The 23547-nt window shown below is 34.1% G+C and overlaps 1 protein-coding gene across 1 annotated transcript in view; it reads right to left on the bottom strand.

Annotated features, from left to right (window-relative positions):
* Positions 1–21225, bottom strand: part of LOC148939175 (uncharacterized) — a 96031-nt gene extending 74806 nt beyond the window's left edge. The window contains exons 1-4 of the mRNA XM_089107024.1: positions 21116–21225; positions 15306–15417; positions 6937–7162; positions 382–617 (exon numbers count right to left, since the gene is read on the bottom strand). Coding sequence (XP_088963150.1) covers positions 382–617; positions 6937–7162; positions 15306–15417; positions 21116–21212 — 671 coding nt within the window. The 5' untranslated portion in view covers positions 21213–21225. The remainder of the gene's footprint in view (positions 1–381; positions 618–6936; positions 7163–15305; positions 15418–21115) is intronic.
* Positions 21226–23547: the final 2322 nt, after the last annotated feature.

Genomic DNA, 23547 nt, shown 5'->3' with positions numbered 1-23547 from the left:
CATTGCTGGTGGAGCTTTGTTGTTACAAAGGATACTTACATGAAATTTATGTCCAAATTTTCATACTACATCAAATGATTTGGTGATTTTTTTTGGTTTAACTTTTTTACTTTTCTTTCATAATTTAAATTTATTTCCTCCCTTTGGCTCTCCTGCTAATTTAAAAATCGTCCAAAATTATCTTAATATTTTATCTGTATTTACTACATAATGCATAATTTTTGGGTCAGAAGTTAATGATATTCTTCTACTCACGTTTTAAGTTACAGATTGAGATATATTTAATGGTGTGGCCTTGCTCGAAACTCTTCAAAATTTAGAATTAAAGTTTTGTTTTTAGTTTTCTTAAAAGTTTTTCTTGATATGTTGTCTTTACTGTACCTCTGGAAAACAACTGAACCAGTGGTTTTAAGGTTTCCTCTAACTTTTGACCAGCTTTCCTGGACATTAGCAACATCCACGCAACTAAGGCCAGTTACTTCAAGGTCAATCTGACGTTTCAAGAGTCCAGCCTCAAGAACATCAATAATTGTGTCCCAGCCCCTTCTCCAAGCAGCAAGGTCATCAGAGTCAACACCTCTAATCTTCAATTCATCAATGAAGGCATATGAAAACGCCTAGAAAAAAAAAACATCATTAAGAGCAAAAAGAAATGTTGAGCTCAAAGAAATTTCAGTACTAAAAATGATGCAGTTTTACATCATTTTAAAATATCTTGAGTATTTACATTATTTTTATTGAATTGGATAAAAACATAAGAAACAAGGTTGACATGTCATGGCTTTATTTGCTGAATGTGGGCCTATCTCAGTTTCCATTCTGTATATATTCTGCCACACTCTGTTCAGCAGATCATGCTTGTCATTGGTCTAAAAAATAGCCATTAATGCTTGCAATACCAAAAAATTATTTGACTTCTGAAAACTAAAACCACTGGGGGTTTTATTTTTTCATTCATCTTTTTAATCAAAAATGCCAGACCTTTTTTTCTACTTTTTCCACTGGGGAGATGTTTCTTTCTCTCATTGCTTTTTATGTTTTATTGTTATGCACCAAGTCCAACAGAAGATATAAATACCATATTTAGATTATTTCAAAGTTGGCAGCAAAACATATTAGCTTTATTATTATATAACTATATTATGTAGTTTTATTATTCGTATTTCTATTCTGCGCTTGAGATAAATTCATAAAGAAAAACATACATAGAGGGAAAAGAAAGATATTAAATTATCAATAAACACATGTGGTTAATAATCTTGCTTCTGATACACTCATATCATCAGTTCAAACAGTTTCCTCCTTTTACACACTTCCACTATATAATTCTCCTTCATTGGGCTTGTCTGGTATGTTTGTTGTCACAGCAAGCAGGGTTGCCATCTATAGCAGAAAAGTGCTATTTTAGCATTTTTTTAATTATATGTAGAGCTGTAGCATGTACTTGGTGTTGCTAAAATAGCACAGAAGTGCTATTTTAGCACACATTTAGCACAATTGCAGTGACTTTTTTTGGTCTATAACACCAAAATCACTGTGTAGCATGCAAATCTTGGTAATTGTAGCACTCTTGGAACTGACTTTGGTGGCAACCATGATGGGAAGGGTCACATTAGTTACATGGCAGATTGAAACTGTCACTTCTTTATTATAATGTAAAAGTCAGGTGAGAGTCTGCCCTAAATATAGGTCTTAAATTTGCCTCTTATCTCATGAAGATGAAAAGGCAAGTGGATCTCAACCATTCTGACTGTTTGAATGAGTGCCTTGGTTGGAAACGTTGAAAAGTTGTGTTTAATGATTAAATAAAATTTGAAATCAGAACCTATAATGATAATCCACAGACCTTATATGAGAGGGTCATTATAGAAAAGAAAAATTGAACTAACATGGTAGAAGTAGGAAATATGGGTTTGACATGATCTCCATCAAATGACAATCCTTTTTGCACTGGTGTAACACCTATTTACTGCTGGGAACAACTGTCTTACCATTCACTAGCATAAGCATCTGTACACCTGTGTAGCTCTACTTTGTTGGTGAGATGGGAGCTGAAATAGCAAGAAATGGTAGTTGGCTAGCATGCCAGAAGGAACCCCAAGGAGAGAGAGCCTGTGATTCCTTCATTTCCTTTAGGGCTTGTCTGATAAGTTGATCAGTTGATAAGACATGATCAGTAGCACCAAAAGGGGACTTGAATCTTGAGCCTAATGAACAAACATTATGTAGGGAAAAGTGTATAAAGGAGGAGACTATTTGAAATTAATGAAAGTTATCTGAGTGCATCAGTGGGGTGACAGTGAAAAGACTGCTTTTTTCCATCATTAATTTAAGAATTTTTTTACAAAATTAGTTTTTAAAAGAAAAGTAAACAGCTTCACTAAGCCAAAAATGAGCAAGAATAGAGTCAAATAATCTTCCAAGTGTAAAACTACCATAAATCACCATCAATAAATAAATGAAACCCCAAAAGAACAGAAATTACAATAAATAATTGAGTCAAACTTAAAATAAGCAGAAATTCAAATTAGTAATACTGACACCCTCATGCCTTCAAAAACTTGAACATAATTTGCACATTACTGAAGACAAAATATATTTTAATTAGCTTTTTTACTTTAATAAATCAGAAATTATTAAGACTTTAAGGAATAAATATTGATAAATGTAGGCCTATATTAAAATATCAATCTATTTTCATTTGTTGTTGTTTTTTTCTCTCAGTCAGCTCCACTTTTCTCAATAACATATACTACATGTAATCAATGGACACCCTGCCTACTGCCTAACTTGCAGTTCTTACCCTGAGAGCTGGGGAGGGTTGACATCCATGAAGAAATAACTACCAGAGCTACAAACTATGTTGAACAAAAAAGCTGTCTCAAAATAGTAATTGTATGTATTTTTCAAAATGATGAGCATAGGAGTGGGGGGGGGGGGGTTGTAGACTAGTTGTCCCTTGATCCCTTTTGACTTTTAAAAGGTGCACTAGAACTTTCAATTTCAATAGAAACCTTATGTGCCCTAGGAGCATAATTAAAACCCTTTGCCCCCAGGCTTTGGAGGGTTGTTTCAACGCTGGAGGAAATTATACATGATCTTTGGACTACTTTGGACAAAAGGGCTATCTAAAAATTTCAATTTCATGTAATTGTGGAAGAAAGGGTGTTAGGGAGGATCACTTTCAAATCTTAAAAAGGAAACTAAAATTTTCAATCAACTCAGCCTCCTGCAAATCATATACAATTGCCCCTACTGAAAGGACCTTATATCCTCCCAAGGTATAACTTACAACCCTTGTCCATAGGCTCTGGGGGTTTGTGTCAACCATGGAGGCATTGTTGTATGATCTTTAGACTGTTTTTAAAAAAATGGCTAGCTCATAATTTCAATCAGATGCATTTAAGAAACAGAGGCTCTAGAGGGGAGGGGAGATTAGTTGCCCTCCAATAAGACTCTGAAAAAGAGCACTAGAACTTCCATTTGAATGAGTCACACATTAAAGTCTATGTGATCACTCCTTCCACAAAAACCTTATACATCAACAATAGACAACTAGCACAACTTATAGCCCTTGTTGTGAGAGAAGTGAGGGGGGACATCAAAAAATTAGTGGCCCTTTCAACTATGATGAACAAAGCTTATATCTTAAAATTTTGATTGGATTTGTTTTTGGAAATGATGGACATGGGGTGGGGGAGGGTGTAAACTCTACGTAATATAGTTGATCTATCTTTAACTAATTCAAACATAAGGAAACATGTAAAAGCTTTTGGAATAAAGCTAGCAGGTTCTTATAAGGGGTATTCCAGTCTTTGGCATAACTTTATTTCTAGGCTTTAATCATGTGGGGCATTGTTTATTTAAGCCTTTTATCCAAAGAAATCAATGGATAAAAAGGATTTTTCAATGGAGATAGGCCTAAAAGGCAAATTTACAATGGCCCTTGTGTTCTTAAATATTATGTGTGGTCAATATATACGAAATCATATTATTGAGTTAGGAAAAAAGTGAATACACCATTTAATGCCTTTTTTTTTGGTGATTACAAATATAATAAGCATTTCTATCGAAAATGAATTTCAGCCCCCCCCCCTGTCTTTGCCAATTCCGGGTTAGGTTAGGTATAGCCTATGTAGGGGGGGGCCTGAAATTCATTTCCGATAGAAATGCTTATTATATTCATAATCAGCATAAAAAAAGGCATCGAATAGTGTATTCACTTTAGTCCTAACTCAATAATATGATTTTGTATATATTGACCTTATGTGTTTCAAAAAGCTTTGGTAAAATTCTACTTTAGCTACTTCTGGCTATCTTGAAAAGGTGTAAGGTTAGGAAAATGAAAATTTCAGGGATGGGTGTACAGTCTAGTTTTGGAAAGGTATTTGGAAGAAGATCCATTCTGCAAGGTTTCACTTTTATAACACATATTTTCAAAGGTCAAGACCCTCTAGAGGGACAAGGAGTGACAAAATACCTTCCTGTGACATACTTTATGGTATCCCTTTTAAAACATTGTATATCTAATGTGTACAGTGGCCCACAACAACAACCAGTGAAAAGGAAAAAAGAAGAAAATCAAAGTTTGTTCAATGGAAATTTAGAAATTTCCAGCCTTAATTCACCATGAGAGATTTATTGAATTGGTAAATTTTCTACCTTTGGCTATTTTGGAAAGGGGTTAGGTTAGGAAAATGAAACTTTCAGGGATGGCTAATATGGGGTAAAAATTTAGAATTGTGTCACCTGATAGGGAGACATGTTAAGAAAACAATTCTTACTTTAAAATATGTATAATGATCCTAGTTCTTGTATTATCCAAGGGGAGAACCTTTATCATCAAGTCTTTTCTCTAAAAATCCTTCTTTTTCCAGCTTAAAAGAAAGTTTCCGAAACCCACGCCACTGATCTGATCTGAGAGGTTTGAGTCTCCTTTTGACAGCAATGTCAGTTGAGACTTCTTTCTATTCCCACACCACTGAGATTCAATGCCTAAGGCTTTTGAAATTGCAGCTATAAATTGCCGCGAAATGAATTGTTTTATAGATAGCGTTCATGCCCGTCTTTTTAATACTTTTTTTTTAATGAGCAGTGGTGCAAGGCCAAAATCAAAATATGAACACTAAAGACTAGCATGAATGCTCTCTTGCTATCTATAAAACAACTTATTTGGTGGCAATTTATAGCTGCAAGTTCAAAAGTTTTAAGCGGGGCTCCCACGGCGTCAATAAAGTTAATAAAGCTGTCCATAAAGTTAATAAACCGTTTTCCTCTTATAACTTTATTGACTTTATGGTTGTCGGAAAGAAGTTAAACTTTATTTAACTTTTTCAATTAGGTCCGGAAAGTTTAGCTAATAGGAGAAGACTTGTGGAAAATTTCAATTCAGCTAAAAGAAACTAATTTGATAGCCAGTGTTGAACTTTTTTCTCTAATCTGTGGAACATTGATATGTGGAACATTGAAGCAGAAGACGTGCTTATTTCACTGGTGAGAAATAAACCTTTAATATACAGTTCCTCCCCAGGGGAACAAAAGGACAGAATTTGTGTTGAAAATGCATTAAGGAAATAAGTGAAGTAATGTGTCAAGAATTGGGTCCTCATTTTTATCTGTGAGCCTTCTTTAGTAAATTTGAAAGTAAAAACAACATCTAACTTAAGACTAACTTATTAAATTGATAAAGTTATGAAATCATAATGTCAGATATATTCAAGAATGAACGTGGGAATAATTCAAATTAATTGCTTCAAAAAGTTTCCATAAAGTCAGGAAGGTAAAATTCGATGTGTGAGTGCGACGAACTTTACGGTATGTAACTTTGCGGAATACTTTATTGACGCCGTTGGAGTCCCGCTTTAGGCATTGAATCTCAGCGGCGTGGGTTTTGAAAACTTTTTCTTTTAAGCTGGAAAAAGAAGGATTTTTAGAGAAAAGACTTGATGATGAAGGTTCTCCCCTTGGATAATATGTTAACTAGGATCATTATACATATTTTAAAGTAAGAATTGTTTTCTTAACATGTCTCCTTATCAGGAGCCACAATTCTAAATTTTTACCCCATATTAGCCATATGGTGGATGTCCAAATTATTTGCTCAAAGAAAAGCTGTCAAAACATAAGTTGTGCTCTGCCATGCAAAAAGGGGGGCAGCATAGTAGCAATGTTACTTGGCAGTGTGCCAAAAATTGTTGGTAGATTTTGTCTGGAAACACCAGTGCTTCCACTCTCCCCAATTTTGGGGGGATTTCCCCAACAATCTGTCTTCTCAAAAAAAGATTGGTTTCCAAATATTTGCCTTTGTCCAAGGTTGCCACCCCTAGTGATTTATCACTAGTGACAATCCCCCCTAGTAACTATCACTTTCACTTAACTTAACATATTTATCCACTACTTTCCAAAGTTTTTGTCTGAATTATTTACTACTCATCAAAAACCATGTGGCCATATTGGCCATGTGGTGGATGTCCATTTTCAAACACTCAATCACTTAATGTTTCACAACTAGGCCTATGTTGGAAGCTTCGCTTATTGGAGGGCAATCTTTGAAGATGACAAGGGCAGGCTCTTGGCATAAAATTTGTAGGGAGACTGTTACTGTCCCAATCTTATCAGCAGATAAACTGAAATCAGGCAGCATTGTAAATACAATAGAGCTGTTTTTTAGCACTAAGATCTTACACCTAAGATCTTGCATCTTTCTGAAAGATTATCGTTTTTTAACTCATCTTTGTTCCAAGATCTAACAGCTCACTGATGATAGCAAAAAGTGTGAAGAACGCCGCTGTTCCGCCATATAGAACAATGATGAGAGAACTTTGATAATATACTCATTTTGTATGATTCCTGAATGTATTAGCCTATTCAGTATATTGGTTTCTTCTTCTGTTTCTGTAAAGGTCGTAAAAGATTTATAATATAAGAGATTCTTACCTCAAAGTGTCGTCTTACTGTGCCTCTACTGATGTGTCTTTCACCGAGAGCAAGGAGTGTCTTCACAGCATGGTCTGGTGTATCTATTCCAGCGATGGTCTCATCAATGGATGACAAAACACGACCCCCATGGTAGAGGAGGCGTTCACTATTGGCCAACTCAGAAGCAGGGATGTTTCGGAATTCAACAAAGAGATTCTTGTATTCTGGTTTTACAGCAAAGACACTAAACAAGGTGTTCTATTAGATATTTTAAAGAAAATTTAGCTTTTAGAATCGAGTAAGAACTTAAAATCAATACGAAAAATAACATTTACCTAATGGCCTTAATAGTGGGAGAGTAATCGTCAGGATATTTAAAACTTTAAATTCTGTTTTTTTTTGTTTTTTTTTGTTTTTTTTTCAGAAAACCAGATCGAAATTATCTGTTTTTGGTTACGCTGTAAATTCTATACAATTCATTAACACTCAGAAAGCGTTGTAACTTCTATAATGCTAGCGTATGAAATGGCTAAGAGTGCGCATAGATCAGGCAACCGTGATGACCATTGTTTTTAGAAGACGGAGAATCTAAAAACAGCACAAAAGGAAAGCCAAAAACAGGATAGTTAAATAAGAATTGGAAAAACATATAAAATTGTGATTTTAGAAGGTCTAAACTAAAAACTTATCTGTTCTATAAAGAGCTAACGCAAGTACTCTTAAGTTCAAGCACCCGTAGAGGGAACTCCAAATATAAACCACAATAAATAAAAGTTCAAATAGGGATAAAATCCGTTTAATAGTGTTTCACAAACAGTGATATAAATCAGAGGCAACGCTATAGCGGCACCTATAGTAAAGGCCATATGGCTCCAATGTTTTATTATTATTAATGAAAAAACTTTTTCCACAAAATAAGTTTTTCAAAGAAAAGTAAAGAACTCCATTGAACAAAAAATGAGCAAAAATAAAATCAAATAATCTACCAAGCGTGAAACTACCACAAATCAGCATCGATAAATAAATTTAACCCAAAACGAACAGAAATTACAATAAATAACCGAGTCAAACTCAAAACGAGCAGAAATTAACATAAGTTGGGCTCAAAACCCATATGCCTTCTCAAGTCCAGAACATAATTTGCACTTTACTGAAAAAATATGAAAGTATTTTACTTTTATAACTTTAATAAATCAAATAATATTAACATTTTGGTTACTAAATATCAGTATATGTATATTAAACTGACAATCCACATTCATTTGAATTTTTTTCAGTAAAGTGCAAATTATGTTCTGGCCTTGGGAAGGCATATGGGTTTTGAGCCCAACTTATGTTAATTTCTGCTCGTTTTGAGTTTGACTCGGTTATTTATTGTAATTTCTGTTCGTTTTGGGTTAAATTTATTTATCGATGCTGATTTGTAGTAGTTTCACGCTTGGTAGATTATTTGATTTTATTTTTACTCATTTTTTGTTCAATGGAGTTCTTTACTTTTCATTGAAAAACTTATTTTGTGGAAAAAGTTTTTATCATTAATAATAATAAAACATTGGAGCCAAATGGCCTTTACTACAAGCGCCGCTATAGCGTTGCCTCTGATTTATATCACTGTTTGTGAAACACTCTATTAAACGGATTTTATCCCTATTTGAACTTTTATTTATTGTGGTTTATATTTGGAGTTCCCTCTGCGGGTGCTCCAGCCACATATTTGATGCTCACAGTATCCCTTATTTTGGCCACGTCATCACAGCTGAACTCATTTCTTCCCCCAGATGTTATGCTTTCTCTTTATTATGCTTTTATTTTTCCTTACCTTTCTTATTGCTGTTCTGTCTGGGGTAGTACTAATAAATCTCTTCTCTGCTCACTTCAAAGAGCCCAAAATAGGGCAGTGAATGCTACTTTTCTTCTACCTCGTTTTTACCCTTCCTCTGATCTTTATAATGATACCGGAATAGCTTCGCTGGATCGTATTGTGGGTAAAAGTTACCTTTATTTAGCAAATTCTGCTTTTCTAGGTACACTTCCACCATCTCTGCAGCAGTTTTTCTTTCTGTCAGGCTCAGGTAGGTACTCTTCTTTTTTACGTAGCTCTTATCGCAGATTCATTTTACCTAAGCGATCATCAACAGCAGGTCAGAGGTCTCCTGTTTATCAATCTATTTTACTATGGAACTCCATCCCTCCTGATGTCCCTCTATCTCTTTCTGCAAAAGGCAGTTTCTCACTGGGTCTTTCCAGTATAGTATCTCTCCCTTTTTTTTCTTCTTTTTTTTGGATTCCATCCAAATTTATATGTATTTTTTTTTCATTCAATATATTTTTCTGATTTTTTTTATTTATTTTTTTTTTTTTTTATCCTAATTTTCAATCTCTTCTTCGTTTATATATATATTTTTTTTCAGTTATTTGTTAAGTTTCCTGTTAATTATCCTATTTTCATAAATTTCTCTCGATCCAGTTTTTTTTTTTTTTTTTTTTTTTTTTAATTATGTTTTTCTTCTGTTTTTTTTATGTGCTTTATAAGTGTCTTGTTTGTTTTGTTGGCCCTTTACAAGCTGAGCTTCTTGGGCGTGTATAAACTTTAAGCTTGTAATTGTTTTGTTTTTAGTATTAATAAATTAATTGATTGATTGATTGATTGAGGGTAACAACCTCCCCACAACCCTCAGGGCAAGTGTTGTAAGTTATGACTGGGGGAATATAAGGTTTTATAGAAAGCGTTGTCGTAGAAACTTCAGAAAGGGCTCATTCGATTGGAAATTTAAATGGCTAGTTCCCTTTTTAAAAGTCGAAAGTGATTGGAAGGCAACTATCACCCCTTCCACGCCCACCACCTCCCCAAACACAGCCAATTAAAATTTTGAGATAGCCATTTTGTTCCAAGTTATTGATTTCCAAATAGAAACTATGATTTTGAGGAGGACACTTTCCCAAAGCCCTCAGGGCAAGGGTTGTGAGTTATACCATTGGGGCATATAAGCATTGTATAGAAAGCATTGTCGTAGAAACTTCAGAAAGGGCACATTCAATTGAAAATTTAAAGGGCTAGTGCCCTTTTTAATAGTCGAAAGTGATTGGAGGGCAACTAACCCCCCTCTCATGCCCACCTTTTCCCCAAAAACGTCCAATCAAAATTTTGAGATTGCCATTTTTTTCAACTTGGTTGAAAATTCTGGAAATTAGGTCTTTGAGGAAGACAACCCCCCCCCCCCTCCCCCTACAGCCCTCAGGGCAAGGGTTTTAAGTTATGCCCTGGGGGCATATATTGTTTTTTTTTTCATAGAAACCGTTGTCGTAGAAACTTCAAAAAAGGCTCATTCGATTGGAAATTTAAATGGCTAGTGTCCTTTTTAATAGTCAAAAGTGATTGGAAGGCTACTAATACCCCTTCCACACCCACCATTTCCCCAAACACATCCAATAAAAATTATGTTAGCCAGTTTGTCCAACGTAGTTGAAAATTCTGGAAATTATATTTTTGAGCATGACACTCCCCCCCCCCTAAGGTCTTCAAGGCAAGGGTTATAAGTTATGCTCTGGGGGCATATATGGTTTTTGTGGAAGGAATGCTCGTATGAACTTCAGAAAGATTTCATTTGATTGGAATTTGAAACTTCTAGTTAACTTTTTAAGCGTCAAAAGATATTGGAGAGTAACCAGCCCCCCCCCTCCCCCCGCCCTTTTTTCCCAAATGAATCCGATAAAAATTTCGAAATAGCTATTTTGTTAAGAATAGTTCAAATATCATATAACAAAACTCTGGTTTCGACACAACCTTCCAGGGCCCGGGGACAGGCGTTGCAAGTTATGCCCTGGGGGTATATATGGTTCTAATTGAAGGGATGCTCATATAAACTTCAAAAAGGGCTCATTTGATCGAAAATTGAAAGTTCTATTTCACTTTTTAAGAGTCAAAAGAGATTGGAGGGCATCTAGCCCCCCCCACGCCTTTTTTTCTCAAACCCATCTGATAAGAATTTTGAGATAGACATTTTTTAATAAATAGTTCAAAGACCACATAACGAAAACTCCGTGGTCGAAACAGCCCCCCGGGGCCCGAAGGCAGGGGTTATAGGTTATGCCCTGAGGGAATATATGGTTCTCATGGAAGAGATGCTTGTAAAAACTTCAGAGGGGGCTAATTTGATTGGAAATTGAAAGTTCTAGTTTAGTTTTTGAAAGTCAAAAGAGATTGGAGGGTGACTAGCCCCCCCCCCCACGCCCCAATTTTTCCCGAATGCATCCGATAAAAATTTTGAGAATGCCATTAAGTGAAAATTGTTCAAAAGTCAGTTAACAAAAACTCAGGTGTTGATAAAACCCCCCAGGGCCTGGGGGCAGGCGTTGTTAGTTATGTCCTGGGACATATGTTGCTCTTGTGATAGGGATACTCGTATAAACTTCATAGAGGGATTATTTGATCGGAAACTGAAAGTTCGAATTCACTTTTTCATAGTCAAAAAAGATCCGAGGTCCCATCGCCTCCCCCACCCTTGCCTTCTTTTTCCAAACCCATCTGATGAAAATTTTGGGATAGACATTTTGTTAAAAAATAATAGTTCAAAGGTTGGATAAGAAAAACTCCGGTGTCAATACAGCCCCCCAAGGCACGGGAGAAGACGTTCTAAGTTATGCCCTAAGGGGCTCTATGGTTTTTATGAAAGGGATGCTCGTGTAAACTTAATAGAGTGCTCATTTAATTGGAAATTGAAAGTTCTAGTTCACTTTTTAAGGGTCAAGAAATTTAAGGGCAACTAGCCCCCCGCCCTTTTTCCCCAAACCCACCCTCTACAAATTTTGAAATAATCAGTCTTTTAAAAGTTGTTCAAAAAATAGATAACAAAAACTTGGGAGTAAGTAAAGCTCCCCAGGGACCAGGGAGTAGGCGTTGTAAGTGTTGTCCTAGGGCCTTGCATAGTTCCTATGAAAGGGATGCTCGTATAAACTTCAGAGAGGGCTCATTTGATTGGACATTGAAAGTTCTAGTTTACTTTTTAAGAGTCGAAAGATATCTGAGGGCAACTATCCTTGCCCCCCCCCCCCTTCCCACACACACACACTTTATTCCCCAAGCCTATCTGATAAAATCTTTTAGATAGCCATTTCGTCAAAATTCGTTCAAAAGTCAGATAAGAAAAACTCCAGTTCAGATGCAACCCCTCAGGGCCCAGGGTTAGGCGTCGTGAGTAATGCTCTGGGGGCACATATCGTTTTTATGGAAGGGACGCTTGTATAAACTTCGGAGAGGGTTAATTTAATTGGAAATTGAAATTTCTCATTCACTTTTTGAGAGTCACAAGAGATTGAAGGGCAACTAGCCCCCCCCCCCCCCTCACGCAATAAATGCATCAGATAACAATTTTGAGGTAGATATTTTGCTAAAAATAATTCAAAGGTCAGATAACAAAGACTCTGGTGTCGATACAGCCCTCAAGGGCCCAAGGGTAGGTGTTGTAAGTTATTCCCTGGGGGCTTATATGGTTATTAAGGAAAGGATGATCATATAAATTTCATAGAGGGCTCATTTGATTGGAAATTGAAAGTTCTAATTCACTTTTTAAAAGTAAAAAATTATCGGAGGGCAGCTAGCCTCCCCCCCCCCCTCACTCCATTTGTTTTTTTCCCAGACGCACCTCATATAGAAGGGGTCGTCAAATAAACTTCAAAGGGGGCGCATTTCAAAGGGGGCAAACTTTTTTCATTTTGATGTTGCTACTTTGATGAAGATTTGATTTATTTTTTTTTAAGTTTGATTTTGAAATAAGGAATTTTAAAAACCTTCCAACTTTTTGTAATGAAAAATGAACAAAATTTTATTTAAAAAAAAAACTTTCCGAAAAATGAGTTTCTAAAAAAAGCAAAGGCCATTTTAAACTTAAGCTCAGCAGATACAAATACCTGTTAATATTCAAACTCAAAACGGGGTTTCATTTATTCATTAATAGTAATTTCTGGTCGTTTTGAGTTTGAATTTTAACAGGTATTTGTATCTACTGAGCTTAAGCTTAAAACGGCCTTTACTTTTCTTTCAAAAACTTATTTTTTGGGAATTTTTTTTAAATTAATTCACAACAAATACCAGATATTTCAGTCACATATGTAGTGAACGTCACAGCGTTTTTTTGAATTTCTATCACTATTTGTGAAACACTGTTTATTAAAAGAATTTTATCCCTATTTTAACTTTTATTTATCGTCATGAAAAGGCACCGTGGTCTCCGAAATTATATAAACTACAATAAAAGAAAAAATGAAAACATAGCCATGGTTTCGCAGAGGATATTATGTTTTTAATATAATTTGCTTCGAGCCGAAATCTATATCTATGCTTTTGTTTTATATTAGCAATTAAAAGACCTTCTTTTCAACAATTCGTGGTAATGAACTGTGGGTAAGGAGTGACGCGGCTGAATAGCAACCGAAACTATAAAACACAAGATTTTGATACCGACAGATATATCAAGGGTATTGGCCTATTATACTGATTTCAAATATATAAGTTTCATTTAGCTTAGTGTTTCACGTCAAATGCTGGGAAAATTTGCCTGATTTCCCAAAATAGGGAGTAAAAGCCCCTTAAAAGTCAAAGAATCTTAATTAAAATCACACCATCAGATTCAGTGTATCAGATAACTTATTTTCAGAGGTTTCAACCTCTCATCTGAAAAAATGTGGAATTTTCTATTTTTGGCCAGAAGAAAGATCACGAATACGTGTTTTTTTTTTGTTTTTTTTTCTCAGAGGCGATCGCGTCGACCCAATAGTCCTAGAATATCGGGAGAGGATTTATTCGAACATATATTAAATTTCCAGTGTCCTTTTTAAGGGAAAAAAAGATTGGAGGGCAACTAGGCCCCCTTTCCCACCCCATTTTCCTAAAATTGTTCGATCAAAATTTTGATATGGCTATTTTGTTCACCATAGTTGAAAGGCTCAATAAATATGTCCTTGGATATGACATGACCCCCAACAGCCCCAGAGGAAAGGTCTTTAATTTAAAGACTTGTCTCCTGGATAAATATAAAATTTACGCATTGATTACCCATAGTATTTGTTATTAGGAACTATGCATACATTTTTGAGTGGGGGGAACGAATTTTCTGCTGGAATTTTTTCCACGGGGGGAAATATCCATGGGGAGGGTAGTTTCCTGGGGGTTATCTTGTCAGTCATTCAAATACGACAAAAACCAAAATCAGGTGACATGGGACTCCACGGACTTGACGAAAAAGAAAGAGAAAAAAAGAGATCCATATTTAACAAATTACAAATTGAAATTAATCAATGGGAAATCAGTCACCAAATGTTTTGAATCATTCTGTTTTTTTTAAGATCAACTAGAAAAAAAATATCAATAAATGCACCAATATAAAAATCCAAAATTAATGAAAAACACATACAAAATATAGAAATAAAAAATAGTATTGCAAAAAAATATCTCTGGCAGTTTATAAGTTAAAGCTATGCTTTAAAAAATCAACCACCAGACGTTTGAATGTGCCAAAAGAATAAAACCCCCGAGTGACCACCGGAAGTGTAACTCTTGAAGCAATAGATCCAATATTTGTGTTCTAATAATAGCTAATTTATAAAGTATAAACAGGCTAAAGCTTCATTTCTTTAAAGTTATGTTCAGCTAAATCAATATGGATTAAAAAAAAAAGGATAAATTTCTGAAAAAAAGCAAACTTTTAGTTTTAGGTTAAGTTTGCGCCAACTAACTTTTACTATTAATAGAATCTCATTATGAATGGACATTTCAAGAGTCTAGCCACTGACCCTTGTCCTGTGTCTCAAATAATCAGTGATACCAGGACTCGAAAATCTGCACCCTCGGTGAACCTCAGTGTGAACCTCGGCTAGGACGGCTCAAGAATTACGAATGTGTAAATATTTTATCTTTTTTTTCTTTTTTTTACCAGGGGTGAATGTATCTAACCAATGGTTCTATAAAATCAGAAAATAGGCTTAATAAAATGAAAATTCAATGTTCTAATCCTAATTTTCAGTGACGATTTTTTTTTGCGACAGCGAAGTTTTTTTTTGCAACACACACAAAATTTGTATTCTATTTCACTTGAGCCACTACACTTTAATTGTGATTTTACATCATGTTTTACAATTATAAGCTAGCTTATTGAGCATAAAACAACTAAGTTACTGTTTAATCTGAAAAATTAAAATCCTAAAATTTAATTTAAAAAAATAAACGAAATATTTGCATAGATTCAATAGCTTTGATTCTATTAATATGCTTCATTTCCTGAAATTTATGTTCACGTAAATAAATAGTGATTTAAGAAACAAAAAGAGATTAGAAGAATGAAATAGAGATAAGAAACAATAAAAGAGATAAACCGGAAACAAGTAAACGTTACCTAAGAAAAACGTTACGCCCGAAAGATGGCAAGTCAGTAACATTCGACCATGTCCGTTTAATAGTTGCTTTGTCACTGCAAAGAATTCCACTAATATCAGCTGCAGAAGTGACTGAAAAAGAGGCGCATATTGAAACGATGCATATTTGCAACAATATATACAACCATTAGACAAAACTTATTTCAAGTTTCACAAACATTCATTTAGCTGCTTTCCCATCATAGTGATCATGGTAAGTGTTTTGGGGAACTAAGAGCCAAGAATCTTCTAGGCCTAAATGTTAAGAAAATCATATTTCATCGAAGTTTTGTGTGTTTTTGGGTTTTCTGTAAACACTGTACGAACCTTAAAACTTTTAAGGCTATATATTTACTGATGCAATTACTACTTCCGCAACTACTACTGAACTAAATCAAAGAGTTTAAATGTATCCAGACTGTTAATATGGCACAGATGCAACATCTCATGAACGTAATGGTGCATTAAGATGAAACTCTCAAGAAAATATAAAAGGTATGTACAACTAAATCAAAAGACACTATGTGGGTTCAAATTGTAAAATTGGTGTCTCTGCAGTATCTTAGGAGAAACGAAGAGGATTACGTAGGAACTTTCTGAGTATGTTATTGGGGAAGTTAAACAAGATCAAAACACGCTATGTGCATCCAGTTTTGTGAAAAGGATGAATCTTTGATATCTAAGGAACGGCTAAGGGTATTAAGTTAAAACTGTAAGGTTAGGTTGAGTGGGAAATTGAAATAAATCAAAAGACTCTTATGTGCATCCAAGGTTGTCGAGAGGGTGAATCTGTGATTTCACAGGAAAAGTTAAGAGAATAAAGATGTTACTTTCAAGGCATGTTGAGGGGGATGGTTAGTTTATATCAGTTTGTGCTCATGGTTGGCTTATAATAGGGGTCAAAAAGGCGTATAAGCCCTATAGAACCCCAAAATTTTTGCAGATTTTCAACCAATTTATTTGAATATTACTCCCTTTACCCATCTGTTTAAAGCAGTACAACCATTACAACTATTACAACTATTATTACAACAATTATAATAGTACAATTATTACTAAAATTTTATTGCAAAATGAACCAGTAAGCTAAAATCTTAATTCTTAAGAAAAAAAGACTTTAAAATGTGTTTTATTAACCATTGAAAAAGACTATATCAATTTAAAGCGAACAGAAACTACTTAAATACTTTTACCACAAACGAATTTTGAAAGAACTGAAAAAGATGTATTGCACCAAAGAAGAGCAGCAATAAGGTCAAATGATAACAGTTAAAAGAAGTTTAGAAGAATAGGAATATAAGTCGGCAAACCAAGATTAGAATATTAGAAGCTACAGTGATGACAGTGGTCAAATATGGCCCTGAAGCATGGGCGCTCCGAAAAGCGGATGAAGGCTTGCTAGATGTTTTCCAGAGAAATTGCTTATGGATTGTTCTGGGTACCCGGCTGACTGACCGTATTTCAAACAGTAGGCTGTACAAAAATGTGGTTCAATACCGCTTTCTATGGCTTTAGTGAAAGAAAGGTTGAAGTGGCTAGGCCACGGTTTGCAGATGAAGGATGACAGATTGCTGAAGATTGTCCGTTTCGGCCAACCATCTAGGGCTAAACAGAAATCAGGTTGGTCTCGTCAGGGGCGGGAGGACGTCAAAAAAAAAGAATGTAAGGAAATAGGAACTTCCTGGGAGGGTGTATAAAGGCAGGCTTTGAATATATTGGGATGAAGGAGGAGCGTGCGTAGCTGTGTTGGCCTCAGGCGGCTTGGTGCTGCTGTGAGTTGTTAGTAGTAGTAGTAATATCAGTTGAGGAGGTACATTTTGTAACTCCCCAGTAGCAAATCGAAAGAAGAGGGATAGAATAAAAAAAAGTAACACCACAGGTTGACAGAAAACAGATAGTAATATTTGGAAATATAAATAGTATTGATAAGTTTAAATAGTATATATTTAAAAAAAAATAAAATAGAAATAGTAGGAGAAGCTCTATAGTAGTCGAACTCCCCTTTTATTTTAAAAAATTAGTTAAGTGATATATAAGATAAGAAACAAAGCTACTGGAAAAGAAAACGATAAGATAAAAGAAAAAAACCGATAGGGAAATAATTTTTTTCTCAATGTCTAGTCATTATAAAAGAGAATAAAAATAGTATATATTTTCATAAAAATGGAAATAAAAATAGCAGAAGAAACTTAATAGTAGTTAAACTCCCCTTTTGTTTTTAAAAATTAGTTAAGTAACGTAAAAGATGAGAAACAAACCTATTGGACAAAAAAACGATAAGTAAAAAGAAAAAACCGACACCGATTTTTTTTTTTTTACTCAATGAGTGGTCAACATATACAATAGTACAAATATAATATATTTGTATGAAAATGATAATCAAAATAGTAGGAGAAACTCTACAATAGTCAAACCCCCCTTTTATTGTCAATTAATTAAAAAAAAATTTCCACAAATAAGTTTTTCAAAGAAAAGTAAAGAACTCCATTAAACAAAAAATGAGCAAAAATAAAATCAAATTGTCTACCAAGCGTGAAACTACCACATATCAGCATTGGTAAATAAATGAAACCCAAAACGAACAGAAATTACAATAAATAACAAAGTCAAACTCAAAATGAGCAGAAATTAACATAAGTTGCGCTCAAAACCCCTGTGCCTTCCCAAGACCAGAACATAATTACATACAAGAACATAATAAAAATACAAATGAATATGCATTGTCAGTTTAATATAAATATACTTTTATTTCGTAATCAAATGTTAATATTATTTGATTTATTAAAGCTATAAAAGTAAGAACATTATACATTTCGAATAATTTTTTGAAATTTTATAACTTTAATAAATCAAATAATATTAACATTTTGATCAATAAATATCAGTATATGTATATTAAACTGACATTATTTGACTGAATTTCTTTGATAGCTTGAATACACTTACGCTATTTTGATTTGGTTCAATTTTAAGAGCAGAAGTAGTCCTGAAAGTTTGAACATAATATCCTCAGTCGTTCTTGGGATACTGCTGAGATGCCTTATTGGGAATTTTGCATTAACACAGTGCATTTTGATTTAATCTTAAGGCAACATTTAGTCTTTAAACATAATGGGTAAATGGGAGGGTGGGCGCTGGAGAGGGATTAGTTGCCCTCCAATCACTTTTGACTATTAAAAAGGACATCAGCCCTTTCTATTTTCAAACGAATGAGCCCTTTTCAAAGTTCCTACAACTCTTTCGATACGAAGCGCCGTGGTCTAAACAACAGCAACAACAACAAAAATAATACATTATACCCACATCGATCTTTAATATAAAAATATCAAGCCTTCCAATCACTTTCGACTATTAAAAGGGTACTAGCAATTTCGATTTCCAATCGAATGAGCCCTTTTTGAGTTTCTACGACAACCCTTTCTATAAATACCTTATATACCCCCAGGATATAAATTACAACCCTTACCCTAAGGGCTGTTAGGGTGGCTGTCATCCTCAAAGACCTAATTTCCAGAACTTTCAACTTCGTCGAACAAAGCGGCCATCTCAAAATTCTGATTGGATGTGTTTGGGGAAATGGTGGGCGTGAGAGGGGCGTTAGTAGCTGGCCAATCACTTTTAACTATTAAAAAGGGCACTAGCCCTTTCAATTTCTAATCGAATGAGCCCTTTTGAAGTCATCCTAAAAGATCTAATTTCCAGAATATCTACTACGTTGAACAAAATGGCTATCTGAAAATTTTTATTGGATATGTTTTGGGGAATGGTGGGCGTGAGACGGGGGTTAGTTACCCTCAAATCACTTCCGACTATTAAAAAGGGCACTAGCACTCTCAATTTCCACTTGAATGAGCCCCTTTGAAGTTTTACGACAACTCTATCTGTAAAAACCTTATATGCACCCAGGGCATAACTTACAATCTTTGCCTTGGGGGCTCTGGGGGGTTTGTCATCCTTAAATACATAGTTTCCAGAACTTTCAACTACGTTGAACAAAATGGCTATCTCTAAACTTTGATTGAAATTTTTTGGGGAAATGGTAGGCATGAGAGGGGGGAGGAATAATTACTCTCCACTCGCTTTCGACTATTAAAAAGGTCAATTTCAATTTCCAATCAAATGAGCCCTTTTTGACATTTCTACAAAAACTTTCTGTATAAACCTTATATGCCCCCAGAGCATAGCTTACAACCCTTGCACTGAGGGCTCTGAGGGGGTTATCATCCTAAAAGACCAAATTTCCAGAACTTTCAACTACGTTGAACAAAATGGATATCTCAAAATTTTGATTGGATGTGTTTGGGAAAATGGTGGGCGTGAGAGGGTCGTTAGTCGCTATCCAATCACTTTCAGCTATAAAAAAAGGCACTAGCCCTTTCGATCTATCATTTTTAGGGGGTGTTTCCCCCCTTTAATCGAAAATAAGGCAAATATTTTCAGGCTCGTAACTTTTGATGGGTAAGACTAAACTTGATGAAACCTATATATTTGAAATCAGCATAAAAATGTGTTTCGTTTGATGTAGCTACTGGTATCAAAATTTAGTTTTTAGAGTTTCGGTTACTATTGAGCCGGGTCGCTCCTTATTTAGAGTTCGTTACCACGAACTGTTGGATTCGTTACCACCAAATGTTTGAAAATTAACTAAGTAAAGAGAAACATATATATTAGAAAAAATGATATCTAAAAAAGTTTTCACTCTATATACAGTCAATATATGTAATAGTATAAATAGTATATTTTCATAAAAGTGAAAATGGAATAGTAGAAGCTCTATAATAGTCAAACTCCCCTTTCATTTTAAAAGATTTGATAAGTAGTATATAAGATAAGAAACAGACCAATAAAAAAAATCGGTTTGATAAAAAAGAAAAAATCGATTCCGAAAAAAGTTTCCACTCAATATATAGGCTAGTCAGTCAATATAATAACATAAATACTAAATAATTTCTTAAGAATAAAAATTAAAATAGTAGGAGAAGCTTTATAATATTCGAACCCCCCTTTTAGTGTCAAAAATTAGTTAAGTAATGTGTAAGATAAGAAACGTCATTATGAGAAAAAATCAGTTAATAAAAAGAAAAGAAAACGATGCAAATAAAATTCTACAAGAAATAAATGTTGTAAATGTTTGTAAAGTAAATAACTTTTATAAATCTTTCAGATTACATACAAAAACAATTTGCAAAATTTTGAAACAAGAGAAGTAGGAAAAATGTAAACTAAAATTAACTTTGCTTCATTTTTTGTAGAAGGTTAATGCAGCGGAAGACTGTTTTTGCAAATCAGATGGTTGAGCAAGGAAGCGAAGGAACCAGGGAGGATTTTTTTTTAGCCAAAGGGTGAGGTCAATGGCTTCTAATAACTTTTAACGAGTATATTTTAATGCATAGAACGGTTTTTTTAGGATTTCTTGTAGAATATCTCTAGGATTGTATCTTGCATACAAGATACAAAATACACATGTATCTTGTATCATACTGATACTTGTATCTTGTAGGATTATATTTGTATCTTTTAGTATATCTATCCTACAAGATAAAATAAGTTACTTTAGCTACTGAAAAAATAAGCCGAGCCAACGGCAACGTGGCTGGAGTTTATAGGGCTTCCTTAGGTTGATGTTTTGTGTATTTGTTATCTCAAGAGGGGGTATTCGTTTTTTGATTTTGTGCCGAGCACCAACGACCCTAAGAACGGTTCTGTCGAGTGTTGTAGTCTGTAGTACCCAATTAAAATAGAAAGGGTGCAAAAAAAGTCTTGAAAAGCAAATGGATAGAACTTTACTTACTAGAGAAAAGAGTCAAGAGTAGAAAAGTATATTTATTCATTCTGTATTGAGACGCTGCTCTCCACAGGCATTCTGAAGATTTTCCGTAATTACACATGTTTATATACCCATTGCTCTTATCACGGTCGACAACGATAACAAATTTTCTAAGAAAAAGCAAAAAACAAACAACGATAACAAATTTCCTAAGAAAAAAATGAAAAGAAAGTTGTAATTTCGCGTGTCACGTTGCATTTCATCATTTGTTATATGTTTTGAAATCAAAGTGACACGCGACTGGAACATCTTCCAGATGTTCTAGCATTTTTACGTAAGAAATTCCATAATGATAATGTTGAAAGAGATTTAAGCTATTTAGCTTGGATAAAAATTAATATTAGATTGACCTTTTCTATTGGGACTATTTGCCATCGATTTAACTACAACTTTCTTACCCTCCATAGCCCTCCTCATAGCCCTCATACTCCTTACTCCTCATAGCCCTAATACGTGTAATAGCGAAATACAAAAGCCTGTGGATGGTGTACTGTGGAAAATTGAGGATGCTGATGGTCTCTAGTGTGCCCAAGAGTGTCGAGAAGGATTTATTTCATTTTAGGATAATGTAACTTTTCCTTGGCTGGGAGATAAACTATGGAAGCTGCCTCTTCTACTCAGTGCTGAATTAGAGTCCATATTATGTATTTTCCGTGGCTGGGAGATAAACTTTTCCGTGGCTGGGAGATAAACTATGGAAGCTGCCTCTTCTACCCAGTGCTGAATTAGAGTCCATATTATGTGTTGTTGTTTTTTTCACTTTCAGGAGTTATGAGAGTCCATTATACCAAAATTCTCCTTTAGCTTCTCTAATGAGTGTGACTTGTGAGTTTTGTTTGTTCTAACTCTGATTCTGAGCCTGATACAATTATATTTCACTAAATCTCTGGTATACTTTCTTTTCAGTAAAGTGTTGGTGTTTAGAATCCTACAAATATAGAGAATAACAGTCTTAAATTTTATTTTACTTGTGCTAGTTTTGCAAATGTATCATTCATAATTTGAAAAGCAATACTTCTGTTGCTTTTAAGTTTCAATTACGCTCTTTATCAGAAGAAAATATTTTTTCTTATGTTTTTATTAATATAAACTTGATAAAATGCAAATGGTTTGTAAAACTAAATGTTTGTAAAACTAAATGCTAAATGTAAAGAAAATGTAATAAAATGTAAAACTAAAGGGTTTGTAAAACTAAGTGTTTGTAAAACTAAATGGTAAATGTAAAGAAAATGTAATAAAATGTAAAACTAAATGGTTTGTAAAACTAAATGTTTGTAAAACTAAATGGTAAATGTAAAGAAAATGTAATAAAATGTAAAACTAAATGGTTTGTAAAACTAAATGTTTGTAAAACTAAATGGTAAATGTAAAGAAAATGTAATAAAATGTAAAAGTAAATCGTTTTTAAAACTAAATGGTTTGTAAAACTAAACTAAAAAGTTATACTAGCTTCACTGGTAAAACTAAAGAAGCCAACTTGAGTTTCAGTTAAGTTTAACGTGCGACATCCAATAATCTTTTTTTTTCTGAACAACCTAATGACAAAGAGTCCGAGGAACATATTATCACAGGTATCCTTGAAAAATTGAAGATATAAAAAATTATTTTCATAGAAATAAAACTAATTAAATGATGTTCTATTTGATAATTTTTTTTTAGACCACGGTTTTTGGCTTTCACTCTACGAAAAGTTCCATTTTTATTGCCGTAAGTTACTTTATGATGACGTTATCAAACAACAAGTTAAAAAAACAAGTTTTTTAACTGAAAGTAAGGAGCGACAATAAAACTTAAAACGAACAAAAATTATTCTGTATTTGAAAGGGGTTGTCCCCTCCTCAATGCCTGACTCTTAACGCTAAGAGTCAACGCTCTTTTATTGTTTTAAAAAATAGAGTACTGAGAAATAGTCCAAGAATAATCGAATATTTGAATAATTGAGAAAGAATAATTTCTCTTCGTTTTAAGTTTTAATGTCGATCCTTACTTTCAGTTAAAAAAAACTTGTTTTTTTATCTAATTTCTGAACGTTTTTGAATTAATGCAGGTTTGGATTTTGACTCACCGTATATGAATAATTAAAGCGAAATTTGCATATTAATTTTACTTTTTTTTTTAAGCTAAATGATTTCTCGAAATTTTGATCTAAGGATTTTGAGATAAAAGGGACAGAGGTGGGGGCCTAGTTGCCCTCCAACTTTTTTCGTTACTTAAAAAGGGCACTGAGCTTATAATTTTATTTACGAGCGTTTTTATTTGTAATAAATACGCGTAACATATGAATCAACTTCAGTAACAAACTTCTATATTCGAATATTTTTATTAGGTATATTAGGGGGTTCACTCCCTAGTCAATACCTCAGTCTTTGTGCTAAAGTTCGAATTTTGTTCCAAAT

This window comes from Artemia sp. Qi Xiang Cuo, chromosome 21 (assembly GCF_049724085.1).
Source record: "Artemia sp. Qi Xiang Cuo chromosome 21, ASM4972408v1, whole genome shotgun sequence".
In the NCBI taxonomy this organism is placed as follows: Eukaryota; Metazoa; Arthropoda; class Branchiopoda; order Anostraca; family Artemiidae; genus Artemia; species Artemia sp. Qi Xiang Cuo.
This window is presented reverse-complemented; position numbering and strand designations above follow the sequence as displayed.